We start from the raw sequence: 15,346 nt of genomic DNA on the forward strand, positions 1-15,346 counted from the left end.
AACTTTGAGCAATTTATCTATGAAGTCTCCAGTTTTTTAAATGAGGACTAGATGACATTAGCTTTAAAATGTTAGAAATGATGCTAATAATACTTGCACAAAAGCAATAGATCACACTTTTTGAGAGTATACCGAGTCCTCTGCATGGATTTTCTCATTGAATCCTTTCAATCCTATCAGGTCGATGTTCCTCTTATCTCCAGTTTACCATTGAGTAAACTGAGGTTTGTGGACAATAAGCTCTGTAAATTCTGTGGAGGAATGGGTCTGCCAGCATTCTTAGCAACTGTGCTTTCATTAGCTCATTATCAAGAAAGAAGACTTCCATCAAGTTGCATCAAACTCTTCGTGGGAGTTTTCTTCATCTCAACTAGTTAATGGGCCAAAATATACATTTATAGAAAGGCACATGTCTTAAAGGCTGTTTTCTTCAGAGAATATTATTGGTGCCATTATGGAACCCGTAGACTATTTCATCAGATACGAGGTAGCATCTCCGAAGCTCTGTTTACAAATATACCTTCTCTGATAATGTTTTGGGCATTGCTCCTTAAACAGAGAAGCCTGATTATATTTCTACCTCTGTGAATTAGTCCTAACTTTAAGAATTTGATATTGCTGTGTTTTTAAGACTCTTTGTAATATAAATATTATAATATCTAACTTGCCCAATATTGGTTAGACTCTTCTATTTAACTGAAAATCCCCAAATAACTCCTCTTTCTAAATATTTCTCCATTTTTCCCCCATAGATGCAGATGAATGCCTGCTTTTTGGACAAGAAATCTGCAAAAATGGCTTCTGTTTGAACACTCAGCCTGGTTATGAATGCTACTGTAAGCAGGGGACATACTATGATCCCATCAAATTGCAGTGCTTTGGTAAGTTTTAAGAGGATATAGTGTGATGTGCTATGCAAATACATGGGAAAAATAAGTAATGCTACATATAAAAGCAATTTCTTTGAATCTAAATCATGTGTTGAAAAGATCTGTAAATGTTTTATGGATCTTTTTCTTGAGCAATATTTAAGAAAATAAAAACCCTTCATACTACTATTTGAATAGATTTCAAAGAGTTAATATTCAATGTAGAATTATAATTCAGGTCACTGGTATAACTGAAGTGTTCTTTTGGTCTGGGGAGCCTCCTGTTTCATCACTCATACCATGCACTGAAAGTCAGTTTTAAATACTGACCCAGACTTTAATGCCTAAGCAGAAAACCATATACGCTAGGCAGAAAAACATAGCAAAAGGAAATAATTTAAAAACTGTCATAAAGAGACATTTTATCTTGAATTTCTAAGCGTATCCTGTTCTTAAATGTTTTCTTTCCTTATTTAATGTCAGCAGCTGTAGGGCAGTGTTATTTTTCCAATCAATACAACTTAACATTTTTATAGTCGGAGCTGTTCTCTTTTGGATGATGACGTGTAGCTGATTAAAATGTGGCAGCCCCTGGAATCTGGACTAAATTTAGCAGTGTATTAAGTGTGGTTAAGTGTATGAGGTGCAGCTGATTGCTGATTTTCTTTCATTTTTTTTCTCTTAAGATATAGATGAGTGTCAAGACCCCAACAGTTGTATCGATGGCCAGTGCGTTAATACAGAAGGCTCTTATAACTGCTTCTGTACCCACCCAATGATCCTGGATGCTTCGGAAAAAAGATGTATCCGACCAACTGAATCACATGGTATGTTTGGATATGAGATGCAAGTCTGTGTCCAAATAAATGTCATAAGGTTTTCCTTTTGACTGAAATGTGAGCTGTTGGAAAATTTAAAAATTGATTCCTTGGGTATTTTGAAATAATTAAAATGAGATGCTAAGAGAAAGAATAAGATGCGTATCATCAATATGTAGGAGATTTAACACCTTACACATACTGATTTAATAGACAACAGAATACGGAGTGGCTGAGCAAATGGCAGAGCTATTCAGTGTCTGAGGGTTGATCACATTGAACCACTGAAGGCAACTGAGGAAGATGTAAGTTGAGGGAAAAATAATTAGGTTTGCTTGACTGGACTGGAGGACACAGGTGAGGCTGGACAGAGCAGAGGGCAGAATTCATCAGATTGGTGGAGGGCTCTGAAGTCCATCGGTAGGAATCCTTGTTCATCCCCGAGAAGGTAATGTGCCACTGTCTGATCAATGGCTTAATTGATCAATGTATCAGCACATTCAGGAGACCGCTTTGGTTGAAATCAATTGGAAAGTAGAAAGGTTCGCGTTAAGGACCCTAGGATGAAGTGTCACTAGTTCAGGGCTTCGGCAAATGAAATGGATGAAAAAGGATGAATCCCAAAAATTTTATGTAGAAAGAAATGGTAGGATTTGACAGACGAGTAAATGTGAAACATCAAAGATCAGAAGAATAAGAAGTCCGTCGGGATTATGAAGTACAGGCAAGATAGTGGAGGATTTTATGTAATGATGGAGGCAACAGAGGGAAGGATTTAATTGGAACATGATGGGCAGGTTGAATTTCAGCTGATTGGAGTGACACCCAGTTGGAGATGACAGAGGTTTGATCCATGGAAAGACCCAGACTGGCCTCAGACTTTTGCTTGGAAGTCACTCTTAGAAATAGGGATGGAAACTTTGAGACTCGCTGGCTTCTACCACAGTGTTTATGAAATAGGAATAACAGTGCAATTGTCATGGAACCATGTCTTCCCTTTCAGAACAAATTGAAGAAACCGATGTCTACCAAGATCTGTGCTGGGAACATCTGAGTGATGAGTATGTGTGTAGCCGGCCTCTTGTTGGCAAGCAGACAACATATACTGAGTGCTGCTGTTTGTATGGAGAGGCCTGGGGTATGCAGTGCGCCCTCTGCCCCATGAAAGATTCAGGTGAGCCCTCACCTAGTTCCTTCTATTGCAGGCCTTTGGAAGTATCCTTTGGAGCCTGACAATCCTCTTTTACTTATATATCTTCACCTGCACTCCTGATAGCTTGCCTTCATCAGAGGGGTGTGTGTGTGCACGCGCGTGCCTGTTTAGGGAGTGGAAGAGCAGGACTGCATAACATCCGGCTCCTGGTTTACCTCCAATCCAGACCTTGTCATTAATTTTTTTTTTTTTTTTTTTTTTTTTTTTGCGGTACGCGGGCCTCTCACCGCTGTGGTCTCTCCCGTTGCAGAGCACAGGCTCTGAACGCGCAGGCCCAGCGGCCATGGCTCACGGGCCCAGCCGCTCTGCGGCATGTGGGATCTTCCCGGACCGGGGCACGAACCCGCGTCCCCTGCATCGGCAGGCGGACTCTCAACCACTGCGCCACCAGGGAAGCCCTTGTCATTAATTTTTGAAACCCTCATTCCATTTCCCCAAAGAATGCTAAATAACCCAAAGAAATATAATGCATCTTAGCAGTTGGAGGCATAGGTCTTTAGAATTTATATTTCCTGATTCTTCTTTTTTTTTTTTTCCCTACAGTCCTTCTCATTTCTAACAGTTTCTACTTAGAGCAAAAAGTATTAATATAGACAATATAGGTCAAAGCCCAAGTTTTTATGTCAACCTCTTTGTGGGAGAGATCACAGAAGGGTTAGAACCATAAAGGAAGAGAGTAGAAAGTAAGTAAAATGTACTTGAACAAATCTCCTTGACTTTTAAGTTTTAGACCTGGGGTTAAAACCTTTGGTCAAATGGGAAAAAAATGGGACTGGCTAAGCTCTCAGTTTCCTCCCCTCTCCTCGTGTGGGAGGAGGGCTGGAAGGTGCTGACTCTTGGCTCCCAGGCTGGGCTACTTGGTGACTGTTGGGTTGTGCGCTGATTGCTTATTTCTCTTCTTGACGCTGCAGCTACTTACTGCCTGTTAAAGGAAATCACTTGAAAGTGTTCAGTATAGCATTTTGTCTTTGACTATAGAACCGATTTGTTAAAGCTGGAAAAATACTGTGTGGATATAAAGTGAAAGAGTTTATAATGAACAGATTCTCAGAATGGCCAAGAGGGGAAGAATTGCTTGAAAAGAGGAACTGCATTAATTGTTAGTTAACTAGAATGTAATCTTCAGGATATTTAATAATAAATTAGCTTTTTAGCTTGGAAGTAACTGAAACCAATGTAGCACAAAAAAAGAAAGTAATTTGAAATGCCAGAAAAGGAAAAGGAACAGCAAAGGATGAAGAGCAACCTCTTAAAGATATAGATGGTAATGATAGTAGCCCAGAAATGGAAAGAGGATGGGTTCTGGGGCCAGAAAATCTGGATCTGGAATTCAGAGCTGCCCACAGCAGCTGCGTGACTTGGGGAAAAAGAACCTCACCCAATGCAGCTCATTAATGGAGGCATCTGTCTTGTTGGGTTGTTGTGAGAACTGGGAGGTTGTAGATAGGGCAGGAACACAAGGAGTGGGGTATATTATTAGTGTCACTATAGCCTCTGTCCCGAGAGGCGATTGCCACAAGGAGAAGAAGGTGAAATCCTAAGGAAGTGACTATAATATATATGACTTGAGTCATCTTCTCACGATGCTTGAATACCTCAAACCTTTCTACTTAGGCAGTGTTTTTATTGTTTAATTTTTTTTTTGCATGTTTTATATGTATGTTTTACTCTTTTTTTTACATCTTTATTGGAGTATAATTGCTTTACAATGGTGTGTTAGTTTCTGCTTTATAACAAAGTGAATCAGTTATACATACACATATGTTCCCATATCTCTTCCCTCTTGTGTCTCCCTCCCTCCCACCCTCCCTATCCCACCCCTCCAGGTGGTCACAAAGCACTGAGCTGATCTCCCTGTGCTATATTGTTTAATTTTTTAAAAAAATATATCATTCTTCTAAAGAAGTAATCAAAGAGGTTATGTCTCCCTCCATCTACCCCATCACAGCTGAACTCCACTCCTTGAAGGTGTTCACTCTTTTTCTTTAATTGAAGTACAGTGTTGATGTACCATATGTTACAGGTGTACAATGTAATTATTCACAATTTTTCAACATTATACTCCATTTATAGTTATTGTGAAATATTGGCTATATTCCCCATATTGTACAATATATCCTTATAACTTATTTTATACCTAATAGCTTGTACCTCTGAAGATGTTCACTCTTAACAGTCGGTTTTAATTATCCAAGTCTTTTTTCTATACATTAATTATTGTTATATTTTTAATCTATATTAGTTATTATAAATTTATATTTAAGAGAATATTTAAAGCTGAAATCCATATCATCGATCTGAGACACACGTTTTTTGATTTACTCATTAGCATCTCTGAAATTGGGGGTATCTTACAATTGATGACATCTATTAATGGCCACAAGCAATTTTTTCACATTTTAGTGTCTGTTATATCAGGATGTATTTTGAAATCTAGGGTATCTTAGAACTGGTGAAAGATGGTAACTTTTAAATGGCTGCACAGACTCTTTTATGGATGTACAGGCATACCTTGGAGATATTATGGGTTCAGTTCCAGACCACCACAATAAAGTGAATATTGCAATAAAGCAAGTCACCCAAATTTTTTGGTTTCCCAGGGCATATAAAAGTTAAACTTACACTGTACAATGTTTATGTCTGTTAAGTGTGCAATAGCATTATGTCTAAAAAAATATGCATGACAGTAAAAAATACTGTATTGCTAAAAAATGCTAACCATCACCTGAGGTTTCAGCAAGTCATCTTTTTGTTGGTGGAGGGTCTTGCCTCGCTGTTGGTAGCTGCTGACTGATCAGGGAGGTGATTGCTGGGGATGGGGGTGACTGTGGTAATTTCTTAAAACAGCCAACAGTGAAGTTTGCACCTCAATTGATTCTGCCTTGACAAACGATTTCTCTGTGGTATGTAATGCTGTTTAATAGCATTTTCCCTAGAGTAGAACTTCCTTCAGAATTCAAGTCAGTCCTCTCAACCCCTGCTACTGCTTTCTCAATTAGTTTTATGTAATATTCTAAATCCTTTGTTTCAACAGTTAAGTTTACTGTCTCATATAGGTGGGGTTTGTGGCACCCTACAACAATTACAATAGTAACATCAAAGATCACTAATACCATAACAAATATAGTAATAGTGGTAAAGTTTGAAATATTATGAGAATTTCCAAAATGTGACACAGACAGGCAGTGAGCGAATGTGGTTGGAAATATGGTGCAATAGACTTGCTTGATGCAAGGCGGCCACAAGCCTTCAATTTGTTAAAAAAAATTAAAAAAACACACAGTAAAGCGAAGCACAGTAGAACAAGGTATGCCTGTACCATGGTTTATTTAATCACCTCCAGCACTGGACATTTGGGCTGTCTGTCTCCCCCAACCCCTGCCCTTCCCCAGTCTTGATTTTCCTATTATAAACAATGCTGCAGTGAACCTTCACATATGTATCTTATATATAGCTGTGGAAGTGTCTTGATAAGAAAATTCCTACAAATGAAAATACTATACTATATTACTCTCCAGAAAATACAGGACAGATTTACACTCACATTGACAGTGTTTGAAATACCTTTTCCTCATACCCTTTTACCACTAGATCTTCTCAGCCTTTAAAATTGTTATCATATGGGTAAGAAGGGTATCTTATATGCGTCTCCCTATTTCTAGGGAATTGGAGCATCTTTTCCTTGTTTATAGATGATTTGTATTCCTTTGTCAGTGAATTATATCCTTTGCCCTTTCTTTGGTTGGACTTTGTGTCTTTTTCTTGCTGATTTGTAGGAGCGTTGTGCATATTCTGTCCACAACCCCAACATTTGGCTTTTTGGAAACTTCTTTCTGAAAGGTTCTGCATATATTTTCGTTTTGTTCTGTCCCTGTCCTGATGCTGTGATATTAAGTATTTACTGAATGAAAATCTGATGAGCTAGTTGCCTTTGCAAATCAAATCTAAGTTTTTAAAGGAATATTCAAGTTATTTTGGTGTTAGAAATGAATTTTAGAATATTGCATCAATTATTTTTAACTGAGGCTTTACAAAACAAAATTTTAAATGTAAATTCAAACAAATCCATGTGAACAAGTATATACTGTCTAATTTTTTAGGAAAGTATGGGGTACGAGGAAATAGTGGTACCACATGCCAAATTAAAAAAAAAAAAAGCTTTCTAGCTTATATATGCACAGTACTGGTGATGAATTTTCCAAAAAGAATCACTAGTCTACAGTCAGCCAAATCCTCAAAAATCAGTGATTTTCAGTCTTTTCGTTTTTTAGAAAAAGGTAGTCTTTTGTCAACTGAATTATTATTTTAACTTCCAATATATATAAATTCATTAACATCAAAGATGCTGGAGCTACCGGTAGGGAGAACAACTAGTTAGCCTCTCGAGGTATCTGTGAAAGACCCCAGGGTTCCAGGAAACACATATTGAAAAACACTATTCTGTTTCTGTTGGAGTATAGGAAGTAGTTAGACATCCCCGAAGGAGTATTTCTTTTATACTCCTGAAATTATGGGCCTTGAACTAGACTTAGGGATACTCTACCCTGAATCCAGGGAGAAGCCCACGGCAAAGTTAAGCAGTTTTTCCAGAGGCCCTGTGATTAGCTGGCCTTTCCTTGATTGGTACCTGATGTTCTGGTCATATCTACACCAAACCGTCTCCCGTTGAGCATGTTTCTGCCCGAGTATAGCAAGCAAGAAGACCCAGAGCAGAGGGGTTAGCATATGGACTCTGGAGCCAGGTTGCCTGGGTGGGAATCCTGGTTTGGCAACTTTCTATCTACACAGCCTTGTTCCTCTGTCTCTCTGTGCCTTAGTTTCCTCGCAAGAAACTAATATCACCTGCCTCACAGGGTTGTTGTAAGAATCAGTTAATACATGAACACTTAGCATAGCGCTTGACACGTAGTAAGCATTTAGAAGGTTGTAGCACCTAATGCTACTACTGCCGGGTGAGTCAGATCAAATGCATTTTCAAATGTAACTGAAATCTAAGGTTCTTATGAAAAACACACTTACTTAATAGCATCTGAACATGAATTAAGAAATTAAGGATAGACAAATGCAGAAATAATTGTCCTCATATAAAACTTTCTCTTCTAGACCACTGCTTCATAAACATTAATGGGCCTGTTAATTACCTGGTGATGTTATTAAAAAAAAAAAAAAGATACTGGTTTCTAGGTGGAGGTGGGTGGGCAGGATTCTGCATTCTTAAGTCCCAATGCAATGCTGCTGCTGGTCTTCAGACCACACTAGCAAGGTTCTAGAGACACGTAGCAGCATTCAGCCGGATTTTGTTAAAACCGACTTTAATGCCGTTATTAATTTTTCGTAGAGGAAGCAGAGAACGTGTGAACTTTAAAACTGATTTGCTCATTCTGCCATTGAGCCTTTTAAATGTTGCTCTTCAGGAATACATGATAGTTGAGAAAGGACCATATTGTCTATTTGTTAATAAAAGCACTGGATGAATTCCAGCCTGTCAGGCACTGAACCTTCCAGTTTCCCGAGGAGTGCAGCACTGCTTTGGGGAACAATTAGTTACTGATGGAAACAGTGCTGGAGGAATTTAAGTAATAAATCGCAGTGCTTGTCATCAGCTTTGAGCATTAAAGTGCAGTATAAAGTAAAGCTTTGGCTCCCAAACAGGCTTTCACACTTCTGGTCCAATAGGTTATGGGCACTAATTCTCACTAAGGCATCAACTGCGTCTGAGAATACTGGTAGTTGGAGGAGGTAGGAGTGGCTCCTGAAATAGTGTTCTCTGAAGTTAGATGGCAACTTGCAGATTGGTACCAGGTGCAGACTGGTACCACATGCAGGGTGAGTGAGTGGAGGCTGATGGATTGTGTCAGGGTAACTTTACATGAGAAGAATTGCCTAGTTGTACCATGCAGTACCTTTCTGGAGCTGCTTGGGGCTCCCATTTCAATCCTCAGCTAAAGTCTGGGAGGCCAGACACCAGGCATTAGGAGGTTTCAGATGGTTGAGGGCGGCCCGGCAGTGAGTTTGCTGAAGTGGTCGTGTCCTGACATCCTCCCCCTCCTCAGCCTCTGGAGTTTCTCTGTGTGTGTGTGGTGGGTGGGGGTGGGGGGGGGGTACGTGGGCCTCTCACTGCTGTGGCCTCTCCCGTTGCAGAGCACAGGCTCCAGACGTGCAGGCTCAGCGGCCATGGCTCACGGGCCCAGCCGCTCCGCGGCATGTGGGATCTTCCCCGACCGGGGCACGAACCCGTGTCCCCTGCATCGGCAGGCGGACTCTCAACCACTGCGCCACCAGGGAAGCCCTGGAGTTTCTCTTATTCCTGCCCCAGCGTCCTCTTCTTCTCCTGCCCCTCTCAATACCCTCTAATCCGGCCTGTTCTTAAAATTTTTTTTTTTCCCTTGGTTTGGGGGAGTGGCTGAACTGCTTTAGGAGGACCATCAAATTTGGGTTCTTTATCATGATATCATGGCCAGCCTCTGAGAGAAAAAGCTATTCGAAAAACCAAGTCAGGAAAGACAAAGCACTGTGTCCATATTTTGAATGAGAAAGGGTGGTCATTGTTTGATCTTTCTGGAAATTTTCAGTGCTGTGCTAGAAGGAAGTCATGAACCCTCAAATCTGGAGTTTATTGAATACGAGTTTCATGTAGCTTGGTTTTTCTGGGTCTCCACCTGAGTAACAAATGATGGTAGCTGACATGTGAATAACACAATGCCAGGCACCGTTCAAGAGGCTTACCATCAATTAAGATATTTAATTCTCCAAGCCATCCTATGAGGTAAGTATATAATTACCTCCTTTTTGGGGGGAGAGGAACTGAGACACACAAGATTACCATCCGTGGTCAGATACCAGGAAGTGGCAGATTCAAATCTCGGCATCCGTGCTATCAACCACTTTAGTGTTACCCCAGTCCCTATCTCCCCAAGGTCTCAAAGCACATCTTAGATAAATAGTATCACTTAGAATATAAAAGTAACAAAGTGAAAAGTTAAAGATGAGATTTTTTTTCAATTTCCTCATGCGTTGTGTGCTTAGAGAGAAACTCTACAGCCTTAGAGCCAGTCAGTAAGCTTAGCCAACTTAGACTTTGTATCAGAGTCGAGCACACGGTGGCCGTAATAGATAACAATACATACTTGATGAATTAATGGATTAAAGCAAGTCAGTAATCCTCAGTGAATTAAACTGTTGGTGATGCCTAGCACATAGATAAAATGAACTTTTAATGTTTTTATTTATTGCTACTCTTAAAAGTATAAACTCAAAATTTTCTGGAAAAATGTACCTATGGGTTACAAGATATGTAGGGTGCTATTATCTCATGGAAATAAAAACCTATTGACCTGCAAATGAAAGAAAATTAGACACATTTGAACACTGGAATCTAAAGTACCCAGGGATCCCAGTGTCTGTGGTTATCTTGCTAAAATAATTAGACTTCTGTTAAGTAAATTATTAAAATAATTAGACTTATTGTGAACAAACTGAACATAAAGAATTGATAAAGTCTTGGTCTAAAACGTAGAAGAAATTTTGAGGGGAGACTTAGTGTGTTGAGAGATTGCCACCTCTTGGTTGATACAGTGTACTGCACCACAAGTGTTTTAACCTCTGAAGTACTAGGTGCAGGTCAGGCATAGAAAGGTCACAGTGGGGTTAAAAAAAAAAAATCTCCGAGGAAACTGAAGTGCCACAAAAGAAATTGGCAAATACTTAAAATTTTTTGTGAAACACTGCTGTTGATCAAAATGTGGAGGCATCAGTCCTCTCAGTTTTGCTCACAGAGCAATTCAAAAATATAGATATATAGATAGATTTGATAAGAAAACTCTGGTTGTGGGAATAGAGATTATCCTTGTACTTGAGTGCCAGGAAGAAAAATATAATCATTACAGCATAAGAAAAATTTGAAATCAATTCTGTCAGTAAAGAATCCTATAGATCATAATATAGATTTATGTCTAATTCTTATTTTTTAAAAAGTCAAATAGCAACATATTTAGTAAACTATTATATGCAAGGTACAGTTAGTAAGAACCGTGTCTGAAATGCAGTCTAAATTACTTATAGTTTGCCTGTCTTCAGTTTCAGTTAAATTATCTACGTATTCCTTCATTTCATTTTTTACTTGAACCACCTACAAGGCAACATCTAGGCAATAAATTTTGGAGCAGACGTACGGTCTGTATTTACAGGAAATGTAAAATTCTGTAGAACTGACATGATATAAAATTATGTTGTACCGCTAAATTAGAAGTTCATTCCTCAACGTTGCTCATTCAAATGTACAGATATGTAATAAATTCATCATCTCCCGTGACACACTATTTTTTTTAATACTTCCTAGTAACTTATCTACCCCGTCTTTTCATATGGTTTTGCAAGAGTGAAAGAATCTGGAATCTGTCTTTGAACAGTTAAGCTAGTGATTTCTTTCCTGTCTGTGCATGGCTCTTACATGTTCCCGAAGATCTGAGTGTAAGAAATTTCATAATACCCTTGGAGGTGTGAAGGAAGACAGGGATTTGACTCATGGACTAAACTTGAAAAAATATTGTAGTTGGGCAGTGGTTGCAAAAGGCCTTTCAGCAGTCACAGTTTAAAGGCTTTTCCAAGAACTATGTTTCCAAAGAATGTTAATAATAACTCTGGAACATCCTACATGTGAAGCACAGTGAGTGGTCACCGCCTTTGGTTTGGGCAGTCCAGGGATCTCGTTCTGCTTTTGGCGCTGCTTCTGTCAATTGCACTGGGCGAGTTGCTTCAGTTTCCTATATGCGAAGTTGAGAACTCTTTTGAGGTTATGGTAATTAATACTCTTTAAGTATGAAAGCATTTATCATTGTGATCATAGATCCTGATTATTATGATCAAAGCAAGTGCAGCTATTAATAAGCTATAGTGGAGAATGTAAACCAAACTGGAAAGACATAAAAGGCCTCCTAAATTGCGTGGCCACCGTATGTGTACACTGTATATGCAGAGAGAATACTCTCAGAGGTAAGTGGTCCAGTTCTTTGGGACAGAATTCTTGGTATCCATGGAACTAGACTGAATTGGATACCATATGGAAGGACAAGTAAGGAGAATATAACAATTTATATTGTTTCTTATTGCAAAGATTCTTTGTATTTATTTAGAAGGCTACCCCTTACTTTTCCGAAAAGGGTGAAAGTACTTTTTTTCTCACTATAAAAGGCTTATTGCAAAATAAAATTTAGTAGTGAATTATGCACATAGAGCCTTGGTATTAAATGTGATCATTACGTTAGTTTCCTCACTTGTAAAATGGTAGTAGCAACATCTTCCTAAGGATTGTCTGAGGGTTAAAAATGTGCTAACACATGTTAGATGCTTGGCATACAGTAAATGCTTCGTAGGTGTTAGCGATGATCATAGATCAAATCTTGTTCCAGGATATGAGTTGAGCTAATGATTATTCCCCATCGTTACCTCACTATACAGTGCTAGAAGTCTCTTTGAAAGTAAGCAAGAGTCAAAGACGATGAGGGGCAGGTGAGAGTTTGGGGACTAATGCAGAGCCAGATAATCTCTGCAGCCGCTGAGAGAACCTGCTGCTTCTGTGCCCCTCGAGGCTCCCAGGCTACCAGTGTGAGTTATTATATAATGTCTGAGAGAGGCCTTGTGCCTGGAAAAGACCATTCAGGGTTGGGTTTTAAATGAACATTCAGTGTATCCAATTTATCAATGTTAAAACCTGGACTTACCTAAGAATTTAAGTTCAACGTAAACATTTTGTCCTTCTGTTTATAAGTCCAATATTTTTATATAAAATAAGATCAAGTTTTATTTTGTGATTAATGTTTATATAGCTCAAGGAACAGATTAAACTTTCCTTGAGAGTTATTTCTATATCAAAACTCTGTTAATTAAGTCTCTAACACTTTGGCCTCTGATTTATAAATTTTATGTATTTGATTTTATCTCATGCATTTTATATACCTGAAAGGGCAGCCTCCAATCCTAATAAGCATTTTCTTCTTAGGTATTTAAGCAGCTCTTATCAATCTAATAAATCAAACTTAAAATGCAACAAATTGAATTCCCTAATGAATCTAAATACTTACTGACCTAATAGAGTTCTGTGAATTCTCATGTAATATAAAATCCTAGATATTTCAAATTGAAATCACAAGGCCCATCAGATTATCTAGTATATGGTTCTCTTAAACATTATAGACATATTAAATAACAACAACAAAAAAACCCTTACTCTAAAACTTTCACAGTAAAGTATTAATATTCTAAACTTAATGTATGTCATTATCTGTGTAGCAGAATTATCATCTTAGGCCAGCTAAGGTTACTGGGTAGAAAAATTCATGACTGTGATTGCCAGTTATTAGAGAATTAAGACCAGGACATGGGATGTGTATACGCACAGTGTGAGTCTAAGTAGCCATGTGTGACATGCAGAGCACATTCTATCGTTTCCATGTTAACAGGGGACCCCACGTGTTCCTAATGTGTACTGTTTTTATAAGCAATACCTTCCATTGCAGTGACTCTCAAGGGAATAATAGGGCAGATAAAATTAATAAAAGCTTTTCTCTAACTACACATAACTCCCCTCAAGAATCAGGTACCTTCTGCTAAAGGTATGTGCTCACCTTAATTGAAATTCTCTACCACACAAATGACAAACTTCCCCTGACCCAGTAAAGAAGGTTTGGGGCAATATTCAGGGTTCGATTGAGTCACTGATTCATTTTAAGGAATTGGCTCATGTGATTATAGAAGCTGGTAAATTCAAAATCTCTAGGGTGGCCTGATGTTGTGGAGGCCCAAAGAAAGCCGAGGTTCCAGGTCAAAAGCCGTCAGCCAGAAAGAGCCAGTTTTGTAGATGAAGTCTGAAGTCCAAAGGCAGTTGGGCAGTGGGCAGTGGAATTCTCTTTCTCATAGGAGGGCCAGTCTTTCTGTTGTAATCAAGCCATCAACCCATTGAAGGAGGCCCACTCACATTATGGAGGGTAATTTGATTTACTCAGATCCACCAATGTAAATGTTAACCCCATCCAGAAACGCCCAAAATAATGTTTGACCAACTTCATCTGGGCACTCCGTGGCCTAACCTAGTTGACACATGATATTAGCCATCACAACTGGGATTGAAAAAAAGGTTGAGAACCAGTTAAAGAAAATACTTGTAGAGCTTCTCCAGCTCCCACTACCATCCTGTACAAACACACACGTAAGCAAAGGTCTTTATTTTCAGTTGGGAGTGAAATGTCGTTCTTCTCCTTCCCCAGATATACACTGGAAAAGGGCAGGGAGGAGGTGGGATCCTGAACACTCAATCAGGACCCCCGGCTGGACAGGGCTTTTATGGCAGGTCAGGGAAAACCAGGAAAGAGATATTGGACTTGTGGAAGGGAGTGAATAAACAGGAATGAATGATACAAAGGCCAGGCACAAAAAGAGGGACTGCGTGAGAGGAAGAACACTAGAAATGAAGCCAAATGTGGATTCTTAAAACAACATTGTTTGGGGCAGGTGCTTTAAAGGAAGAGACAGCAATAGGCAAGTAAGCCATGTTCAGGTTATGATCATATTGCAGTCATATTAGGAAACATGATTTGTCTCAGGGTAAGGAAAGCTAAAAAGGAAAATTTTAAAAACTCTCATAAAGGGGAAAACTTACTCCATTTCCTGCTAAGCTGTTGGTGACAGAACTTGGGAGGAGTGTCCTGGAACTGGGCTGCAGTTCCCAAACCCAATTCCCTGGAGTTGGTGTGAGTCAGCGAGGGTTTGGGATGCCAGCCGGGAAGGACCAGCACGCTGGTTGAAGCTGTCTCAGTGGCCTCAACAACTATTATAGAACAGCTAAATGTGAGGGGAATTTGATGGAAAGTTGGTGATAAGAACACTTCTGAAATTTTAGTTTGTGTACGATTTGGACTTTGGGGTATCAATTTTATTTTTACTTTTGTTGCTGTTGGAAATAAGTTTTTTTAATTACATCTTTATTGGAGTATAATTGCTTTACAATGGTGTGTTAGTTTCTGCTTTATAACAAAGTGAATCAGTTATACATACACATATGTTCCCATATCTCTTCCCTCTTGTCTCTCCCTCCCTCCCACCCTCCCTATCCCACCCCTCCAGGCGGTCACAAAGCACCGAGCTGATCTCCCGGTGCTATGCGGCTGCTTCCCACTAGCTATCTACCTTACGTTTGGTAGTATATATATGTCCATGCCACTCTCTCGCTTTGTTACAGCCTACCCTTCCCCCTCCCCATATCCTCAAGTCCATTCTCTAGTAGGTCTGTGTCTTTATTCCTGTCTTACTCCTAGGTTCTTCATGACATTTTTTTTCTTAAATTCCATATATATGTGTTAGCATACGGTATTTGTCTTTCTCTTTCTGACTTAATTCACTCTGTATGACAGACTCTAGGTCTATCCACCTCATTACAAATAGCTCAATTTCGT

At 39.2% G+C, this 15,346-nt stretch overlaps 1 protein-coding gene across 1 annotated transcript in view; it reads left to right on the forward strand.

Annotated features, from left to right (window-relative positions):
• The window catches only part of LTBP1 (latent transforming growth factor beta binding protein 1), a 426,823-nt gene that overhangs the window by 392,112 nt on the left and 19,365 nt on the right, over nt 1-15,346 (forward strand). The window contains 3 exon segments of the mRNA XM_032653008.1: nt 753-881; nt 1,556-1,696; nt 2,691-2,861. Coding sequence (XP_032508899.1) covers nt 753-881; nt 1,556-1,696; nt 2,691-2,861 — 441 coding nt within the window.

Source organism: Phocoena sinus, chromosome 13, assembly GCF_008692025.1.
Source record: "Phocoena sinus isolate mPhoSin1 chromosome 13, mPhoSin1.pri, whole genome shotgun sequence".
Classification (NCBI taxonomy): Eukaryota; Metazoa; Chordata; class Mammalia; order Artiodactyla; family Phocoenidae; genus Phocoena; species Phocoena sinus.